Source organism: Thamnophis sirtalis, unplaced genomic scaffold, assembly GCF_051295495.1.
Source record: "Thamnophis sirtalis isolate CommonGarterSnake01/CBP01778 unplaced genomic scaffold, rThaSir2_p1.2 scaffold_8, whole genome shotgun sequence".
Lineage (NCBI taxonomy): Eukaryota > Metazoa > Chordata > Lepidosauria > Squamata > Natricidae > Thamnophis > Thamnophis sirtalis.
In genome coordinates this window covers 45,886,763-45,896,762 of record NW_028261388.1, presented here as the reverse complement: position 1 = coordinate 45,896,762, position 10,000 = coordinate 45,886,763, and the positions used below count along the sequence as shown (strand labels likewise).

The window sequence follows — 10,000 nt, the reverse complement described above, 5'->3', positions numbered from 1 at the left end:
TCCATATTCATAGATTTAAAAAATGCAAAAATTCTAAACCAACAGAATGAGAGAAACAGTTTGTTTTCTAACTTCTATGCTTTTTTAATCAGGAGCAAAATGCCACGAAGCAAAGGGAATATTTACAATAAAATCAGGAGCATTGTTCACCCCTGCTTTGCAAAATAAATCATCAGTAAACTTCAAAGTTCTTGCCTTTGATGTTCAGCAAATGGTAAAAATAAACTGATTTTTACTGGATTATTTCTGTATTTCCACATTCCCTTTTTTGTTTAAATAAGTCAATGCCTATCAATATATGTGAATGAATGTGCAAGAGAGAAGAATATAAAAGCAATATAACTTAGACTTATATACTGCTTCACAGTGCTTTACAGCCCTCTCTAAGAGATTTACAGAGTCGGCATATTGCCTCTAACAATATAGGTCCTCATTTTACTGACCTTGGAAGGATAAAAGGCTGAGTCAACTTTGAGCAGATGACAATTGACAGTCAGCAGTATTAGCCTGTAATGCTGTATTCCAGCCACTGGGTCACCACATAGTGGTTATATACAGTGACGTGCAGTGAGGTTTATGGCTGGTGAGGCACTGATGGCACACACGTGCACACACACACACACACACACACACACACACACACAGAGGCAGATGTCACACAAGGGCCCTTCAAAGACTAAACTTCTTTTTTTACTGGTGGGGAATTAAAACTCCACTTTTCCTCAATGGGAAATCATATTCAGACAAAGAAAATTATTAAAAATATCCTTTCCTTTCTGAAGCCTGGCTCTTTCTCTGCACCTATATTGGGAGGGGGGAATAGGGGAAATGCAAGCAGCGAGGCCAGCCTGCCCCCTTCTTGTCTCCCCCCCTTCCCAACGGGACAAGAAGGCGGAGGGCTGGTCTTGCAAATGGGGATCAGCGCACTCGCCACCTCCCCCTCCCCCAGGAGGAGCTCTGCAGCAGGACAGACAAACAGAGGGGGAGATCGCCCCTTCCTCCTCCATGCCCCCAAACCCCATCTTCCCTGGATCGCACCCCTGCACCCAAGTTCCTTTGGGTTTGGGGGTAATCCGAATGGGGGGAGCGGGGGATCCCTGGGGCGGAGGCCTCCCAGTGCAACAGTCTTCCACAGCTCCAGAGCAAACCTTCGCCTTCCCCACCCAGGATTGCAAGGCTGGAGGCCTTGGCAGCAGCCACCCCCACCCCCAGCCAGCCAACCCTCGCCCGTACCGGCAGCGGCAGGACCCGCGCAGTTCCTTTCCTCCCCGGCGCCATCCGGTGGGCGTGTGAGTGCTGGGTGCGAGCGTTGAATGGCCAGCAGGCCCTGAAGGCATGAGTGCCGGCAGGGCTCAGCCGCCATTCAGCAAAACATGTTTCGCTGAATGGTGGCCGAGTTCTAAAGTGCCGGCTTGCCTTCTGGGCTGGCCAGCGTGGAAGGCAAGCCGGCACTTTAAAAGCATGCCGGCACTTTAGAGGGCTCGGCCACCATTCAGCGAAACATGTCCTGGTTTGTGGCCGGGCAGCACGCTTGCACTTTAAAGTGCATGCCGCCCAGCCGAAAACCAGGACATATTTCGCTCTATGGTGTGCCAAGGCGGCATGGCTTTAAAATTTTTTTTAAAAAAAATGGAAAATGAAAAAAAAATATTAAAGATTAAAGAAAGATTAAAAATTAAAAATTAAAAATTAAAAATTAAAAATTAAAAATTAAAAATTAAAAATTAAAAATTAAAAATTAAAAATTAAAAATTAAAAATTAAAAATTAAAAATTAAAAATTAAAAATTAAAAATTAAAAATTAAAAATTAAAAATTAAAAATTGAAAATTGAAAATTGAAAATTGAAAATTGAAAATTGAAAATTGAAAATCGAAAATCGAAAATCGAAAATCGAAAATCGAAAATCGAAAATCAAAAATCAAAAATCAAAAATTAAAAATTAAAAATTAAAAATTAATTAAAAATTAAAAATATTAATGCACATACACACAATAAAAACAAATTACAATTACTTACATTACAAATAAATTGAATTCCTCCCCCCTGCCCCCTCCCTCTGACCCACATACCTTCCAGCTGCATCAAAAATGCTAGATTTGGTCTAGCTAGGGCCAGGCAGGCTAGGCTAGTTGCTGCTAGAGTCACCACGTGGATGACTGCTTAAATGTTTTAAAATAGGCTCTAAACAAAGTGCTCTGTGCAGGAGGAGGCGGGAGAATCACATGCCTCATTTGCATACAGGTTTTTTTTGCTTTTTAACCCTTTTTAACTCTTAAACGGTAAAAAATTCCTTATGCAAAGGAGGCCCATAGTTCTCTAGCCTCCTCCTACTAACTGCACTAAGGAGACTCAGAGTCACTGTGACTTAGAGTGTGGGAGCAACTACCTTGGCCTTTTTAATTATTTTAAAAATTGTTTCCTTTTCCTCAGGAGACTGGTGAGGCTTCGCCTCCCCTGCTTCTAGTGACTGCACGTCACTGGTTATATATGTGTATGCATAAGTATGCCCATAAGAGATGGCATGTTCTTTAAATGTAAATATATAATGTTGCTGACAAGGTATGAATTTTATTTTTATATTATTCCTTTTATGTTTTGATTTTTAAACCCTTTTGGCTGTTCTAAGTCTCTCTATAAGAGAATGGCAATATACATCATGTCAAATAGTTACATAGAACAGCAGACAGAAAAGTTTAGAAAGAAAGCAAATTCAAAAACACTATATGGTATACAATATTATAATGCTAAGAACAAATAAAACATAGAAAAGAGCCATGTCTGTCTAGAGAAGGAAACCTTCTCTAGACAGCTAGAGCTAACCAAAGCACTTCCCTATAAGAGATTTTCCACCCACCCTAATTCAAGTCTGAAGGGAAAGCCAGGTTTTCAAACATATTTTAAACACAGTCATGATCAGGGATGTAAGACCCACTTCCTAAGGCCCATTACTACATTGGTTGTAGAACTCAGAACATGAGCACTTGTCCAAGTTAAACATGTCATAAGCTTAGAGTCCTTTGCATTGCCACAAGAGATCCAAATCCAGTCCCATTGAATTCTGTTGATGCTTATCTACTGCCAGTTTAGTGCTGATCATTTACTAAATTCTTGTACACAGTCTTGAATAAGCCTTCTATGTAAAAACCTTAAAATGGTTCTGATTCTTTGACCCTGACAGTCAATTGATTTAATCAATTTGTATGCATATGTATATATCCTTTTCCTTCATGGTCATTATTTTTGAGCAGAAAGATGTCACTGCTGCATTAATCAAACTTTGTCTGTCTGTCAAGCAGCTTTCTTTTCTATCTCTATATATCTATATTTAAAAAGCCATAATATTATTTAAAAATATTAATTTGTAAGAAAAACTGAATATTTCTTGCCTTTATAGGAAGAGAGTTTTCAGGTTTTTTTTGATGATATCACTTTTTATATTTTCTATATTAGAAAATATATTCTACATATGTTTTATATTGTTTATCTTTGTATATCTAGGTAGATGATATGTTACATGCAAGTGAACTTCAAAATGAATATAAGGAAAGTAAAGTTATGCAATTTAGGTAAGTTAATTTTTAATCAAAATTAATATTAGGATGGACATTATGTACACAGGCTTGAAATATTATTGAAATCATAGGAACTCTCACACTAGAATTATAACATGTTTATTCCTCTTCATCCGCTTCTAAAGCTACAGTTTTAAAACTCCTACATAGTTATCATATGCTCAGTATAGATCCTGTTCTATGCTCATTAGGAAAATTGGAGTACATTTCCTTAGTTAAGGTCTTAATGAAAAAGTAGTAGTAAAATTAAATGAAAATGAAGGAAATAAATAAAAAGTGTGAAGAAAGTTCCTTTTATCAGCCCAAAGTAATCCACTTCTGGATGAAGCATACTTATAAATTATGGGCTATAATACAAGTGATTCTCAACCTACAATTGAGACTGGAACTTCCATCACTAAGTGATGCGGGCATTAAGATGCATTTGATTTTATGATGTTTATTGCCATGGGTGTTAACTCATTAAATGAATTATGCCATCATTAAATGAATGCAGCCCCTGGAAAGGTTAGAAATTGTAATCATGAAACTGTGGGGCTCTGGAACTATCATAAATACATGCCAATTGTAAGCACCCAAATTTTGATCATATGAATTTTGTTCAATGATCAAAAATGGGAGGACTGCTCATAAGTCAATGTTCAGCGGTGGTGTAACTTTAAACAGTCATGAAATGAATGATTGTAAGTTGAGAACTACCCATAGAACTATACTGGTCTGGTACAATTTGGTAAAAAGATATTTTATTACTTTCCACTCAGGAGGTAAAAGAAATAGTGAGTGATCCCAAACCAGCTTCACCCTCCACAACAGAGAACTGGTTATCCCAGTTCATAACCACTACTTTTACTTATCACAAAACTACGGAAGAGAAATTTCTCCAGGAATCATTTTCTTTACTCCATATCCTAATCAGATCTGTTAAGAAATAAGATGCATCTCCTCATCATTAATTTTAACAATTGTTAAATACCTTTGCTAATATTATTAAAATATAGAATCACCATTCTCAAGTTCAGTAGTTTTAACTATCAAGTTATAGTATATATACTATAAGTAAAAAAAGAGGGGAAATGTTTGGCTTTAATAAAAATGAAACTATGTACCGGTATTTGCTACATTCTTGATAATGAATCAAGATCATTCTCAAATTCCACAGCATTAACTATCACATTATATTACTAAAAATTTAAATAAGAGGGGAAAACTTTTACTTGAATAAGAATGAAGATATACTGTATTCAGACAAACATCTTCACAGCAATATCCATTTTAATATTCCAAAACTCATTCATAGTCTAGTCCAGAATTCTGGCATTTCTAATGGAATCTTGTCCAAATCATAACCACTATCAAGTCTGTTTAGCTTTTAAGGTTAGACAATCTCAGCCTGGTTTTATATTCCTTATTTTAATTAACAGATGGATTATTGCCATAATGTTCTAAATCCATGTAATTTATCATAGAACAAAAACATGATTTTAAATAATGCATATACTGTGTAGAGGTTTTATCTTTCACTTCTCAAGTTATGATGTTCATGAAATCTTTCTTCATACATAGTATTTAAACATTGTGTGTGTGTGTGTGTATCCACATACACAACATATAATTCTGTGTGGTTTAGTTCATTAGTTCATGTTTCAATTTTAGCTTTATTATGTATGATACAGAGCAAAGTACTAAAATCAAGTTAATTTTAATACAGAAAATTACACTCAGTTGCCATGATAATTAGTACTTAGGCTACTACTATAAGTAAAAAAGCATGTGCACCAGAAACCCTGAAGAGGAACGGGCAATGCCACATGTGCCAGACAACAAGGTCTCTTCGGGCACACATGCTATAAGTTCATCACAGCCATAGAATGTCTGTTCAATATTTATACTTAAGCAGTTCTTGTTGGATTAATTGCAAAACAAACCTACCCAACTTGTAAAACTTTGATTTTGTTGCTTTTTTCTGTGAACAACATGTATCATTTTAATTCAAAGAACCTTTCCTTACAATTTTTCTATAAAAGACATGCATTGTATTACAATGTTCTTTGTTGCAATCTGATTTCACATTTGAAATTTTGATAAGTCAGAAAGATAGCATAGAAATAATTGCCTAAAGCATTACAGTACATGAATAATTTAAGAAATTAAAGGAAAAGTCTTTGAATATACTCTAGCCTTCTCTTTGACCTTAAAAGAATTAATCATCTCTTAGTCATTGCTACTTCAGTGACAAAATGCTGATATAGGTCTTTAAAAAGACTAAAGGTCACTTGCTCTGCAACTAAAACTAATGTTTCTTTACATCAACAGAAAAGGTTATATAGTCACCACTATCCTCAGTCCTAATCTTGCTAGAGAAATTGATACAGAGAAAAACTTACAATAAGAAAATCAAACAAAATTTCCCATTGAGTAAAAACAAAAATCACTGTGGAAAATTACTAAAGGAGAATGTAGCTCAAGGTTGAAAAGGGTGCAGGTCCAGAGATGATGTTAGCTAGTTTAGAAAATCTGCAAAATGCTAGATAATTTGAATAGTCTGCGAGAAAAAAAAACCAAGCTCAGAGGGTACCAAGGAGTCCTCATTTGTGGAAAATGCCAATGTTCCAATTAAAGGATATTAGAAAGAAAAAAATGTCATATCAATAACAATATATATGGAGAGAAACTAAGGTAAAATTTACTATATTTTTGGGATTCTCAGAGACTAAGTGGATTTATCTCAGGGTAATTAACTCTTTTGGCAACATAGATAAATCATGTTTTAAATAGCATCTTTTGACCTTCTTATTTCTTGCCTGGATTGGATAATATTTTTAAAGATTAATAAGATACGATGAAATGAAGTGCAAAACAATTTATTTCACTTAAACGATGCCACATAGTCAAGATAAAGCTATAAGCCAGGTGAGCCCAACCATGTTGGGTAAAAATAGCATGTTAACGTAACAGTCTTCAAGAATATAATATATAATTTACCTGGTGCTCTCATGAATTTCTTGGCGTGGCAGCATGATTAAAAAGAGTTATTTTATAGTTCTATGGTATAAGCCCTTCAGAAAATGTATTTCCAATAAAAATAAAGGTGAGGTATTGAGCAGTTAATTACTCTTACATTAAAATCCCACATGTCTTTAGAAAAAATGATTTTGCTAATGTCAATTTATTAATGTACTTACATTTAATTTTTTAAAAAAAATAATGTTCATGTTTAAATTGTAAAGTGTTTTAAATTATTTTAAAGTTGAATTTAAAAAGTATATCATGTTAATTACTTTCAACCACTGCACTACAATTATTTGTAATTTGTAGTCCTTTATTCCTTACTGAGTATCTATATGAATATACCCAGAAAACAGTAATAACTGATCATCATTCTGAATTCTTTGGATTTATGTGTATCTAAATTCTAAATTTATGTTTTTACTTATAATCATAATTTCCTCATTGATCTTAGATTGGTTAAGCAGATCGTTAAACTTACAATATTTTCAGTTCATTTATTGATTGCAAACATGATTTGGTACATATATAAGGCAAATGTTTGATTCCATGTCTTTTTTTAATTAATATGTTTAAAAAAATAAGAAGCTACTGATATGAGCCATTGTCCTATTTATCTCCCTATGATCTCCCAATTGAGAATAGCTCACCCCACTCATTCTAACTGAAGAGGCTTGCTATGGGTGCCATCTGCTGAGGAATTCCAGCAGGCAGGTTCTAGGAGAAAAGCCTTTTCTGCTGTGACCCCATGCATGGGGAATACGCTACCACTGGAGGCAAGGACTACTAACACTGTTTTGCCTTATTTCTAGAACAGTATTAAAACATGGCTTCGCCATTGGAAGGGCCCTATATACAAACTGTCTCTCCAAGTTAATCAAAATGGGTGGAAAGCAAGCATATTTTAAACAAAGAATATTTTAAGATTCCACATAAAAAATACTCCCCCCCCCATTGTTTTTTTCCCCTTTTTAACTTTAAATATCCACATTCGTTACAAACAATTTCAGTGTTATACAGTTAGGTGTGTATGATGTTATAAAAAAGGAGGAAAATTCAAGCCATTAAAAATCATGCTAGTTTAGTGCCAAGATTCTGGTTATTCATCTGTTGTTCAATACAAACTAATTTATGTTTGTATTCTAATTTTTGTTGTTGTTTACCTCTAACCAGAAATGGTAGTGTAATTGTAGTCTTCAAACTTTTCTTTGTACGGTGGGTGTCTGAAGTAAAGATAAAGACTGCGTTGGTCTATGGCATCAAAGAGAATAAAACTGAACTCTTACAGACTTTTAACATTGATGTGAACAGCATAGAAATAACAGGTAATCCACAATTTTTTAAAATACAGGAAAGTGTTTAATTGGTTATTTTCTGATAATTTTTGCTTTGATACTGGCATCTTCACCACTGTATTTATGTTCAAATGAACAACACTTTCTATTATTTTCAGATTTAACCATTCTAAAATATTTATGATCACCATATGCATACAACTTCATGTATATACATGAGCACATACACATACATGCAAATGTTACCAAAATAACACCAAAAAGCAAATGGATTAAAAAAATTAAAATTATGCCAAGTTTCAAAACTCACGATTGGCTAGGAGGTGAAATATTTTTTCCAGCAAGAATGAAATATTAATAATATGGTCTCACATGACTACATAACTATGTGAATCTGGGGTTGGGGGGGGGGGAGAGACTTCATATTCAATAAAATGGCTTTAAGGGGGTTTACAAAGTATTTTTTCATATTTTAAAACTAGCGCTAAGCCTTAAAATTTTGATCCAAATGTTATTTGAGATTCAAGATCTGCTGTTCTGCTTTCAGCAATGAACCTGGTAATACTGAGGTAATTTATTTAGTGCATAACGTACATATAAAAAAAAATTCTCTATTTTGTCATCAGTGATGTTACCTATGTTTGGGTAATGAAATATCTGCAAGGTGAGCCAAGGTGGCGCAGTGGTTAAATGCAGCACTGCAGGCTACTGCTAGATCAGCAGGTCAGCGGTTCAAATCTCACCGGCTCAGGGTTGACTCAGCCTTCCATCCTTCCGAGGTGGGTAAAATGAGGACCCAGATTGTTGGGGGCAATATGCTGACTCTCTGTAAACCGCTTAGAGAGGCCTGAAAGGCCTATGAAGCGGTATATAAGTCTACTGCTATTGCTATTACTGCTATTGCTATATTGCAAGAAAACAAGCAAGCTCAGAGAGTATCAAGGACTCCTCATTTCAACTCTGAGCTACAAATATTCTTCCTTATTTTGTAATTGCTATAATACATGCACTTTAAAAAAATCTATTTTATAAATTACATCGTGTAGAAATATTTAAAGTAGCATGCTTTATATTCAAAATTTGAACTCCAAACTGAAAGTTCTTGGGAAAAAATCCATCACTTGGCATAAATTTCCTACTTACTTGTCTTTGGTTCCTATATATCAATTTAAGATAAACTCTTAACAGTTTATCTCACATGGCTGATATTTTTTTAGTTGATAAATAAACATTTCCGTTTCTTTTATCAACTTAACTCTAATCAGTGCTGTGTATGATTCAACTGTAGGTTAGGAATTTAACAATATGAAGATATAATAACATATAATCTATTTAAGGAATAGAAAGTCAGGAAACTGGACAAAATTACAATTACTTCTCAATACCAAGCCACAAAACATTTTTATATTGAACTTGGAACAAATTGGAACATTTTATTTAGAAATAATTGTGCAGGGGGAGGCTGGTCATTTGCTTTACTTTCTCTTTCACTAAATTTGGAATATTTCTGTTACTAAAGCAAGCCTTAATAACACCTAGTTAATAAGAACAAGATTTATTTCCATAATAAATAAGAAAATTCATTCACTTTTTGAATTATTGTGTAATGTGACAATAATTAATACAAATTAATTTGGAAACATAAAGAAGAATTTTTATGGTTTTTTTTAAAAGTCTGTTTGGTTCATTTTGCAGATTTGGGAATATCTACTACAAGCAGTCCTTTGACAACATCTGGTTAGTCAAAACAAAATGCATATTATTGTTTTATTAATAATTAATGAAAACCCTTTGAGAAAATTATCCTTTTTTTCCTTTATTTTTTGTTTATTTATTTTTCAGGTTTGGAAATATTTGGTACAAGCAGTGCTTCAACAACTTCTGGTTAGTAAATATAGAATGTATCACTGCACAGGAAAACTTTTCATTTTATTAATTAATAAAAAGAGCTTTTAAAAAATTAACTTTTTGTTTTGTGGTTTGATTCACTATCCAGGATTGGGAGTAACTCATACAACTATTTCAACAACAACCGGTTAGTAAATACAGATTTTATTAAGTACACAAAAACTTAGATAAGGTATATGGAATCCCCCAACTTTTTAAAATAAAATTGCTTTGTGAA

At 34.0% G+C, this 10,000-nt stretch overlaps 1 protein-coding gene across 1 annotated transcript in view; it reads left to right on the top strand.

Annotated features, from left to right (window-relative positions):
* The window catches only part of TMPRSS15 (transmembrane serine protease 15), a 65,411-nt gene that overhangs the window by 6,274 nt on the left and 49,137 nt on the right, over positions 1–10,000 (top strand). The window contains exons 2-7 of the mRNA XM_087722048.1: positions 93–214; positions 3,501–3,568; positions 7,754–7,905; positions 9,571–9,612; positions 9,718–9,759; positions 9,872–9,910. Coding sequence (XP_087578174.1) covers positions 93–214; positions 3,501–3,568; positions 7,754–7,905; positions 9,571–9,612; positions 9,718–9,759; positions 9,872–9,910 — 465 coding nt within the window. The remainder of the gene's footprint in view (positions 1–92; positions 215–3,500; positions 3,569–7,753; positions 7,906–9,570; positions 9,613–9,717; positions 9,760–9,871; positions 9,911–10,000) is intronic.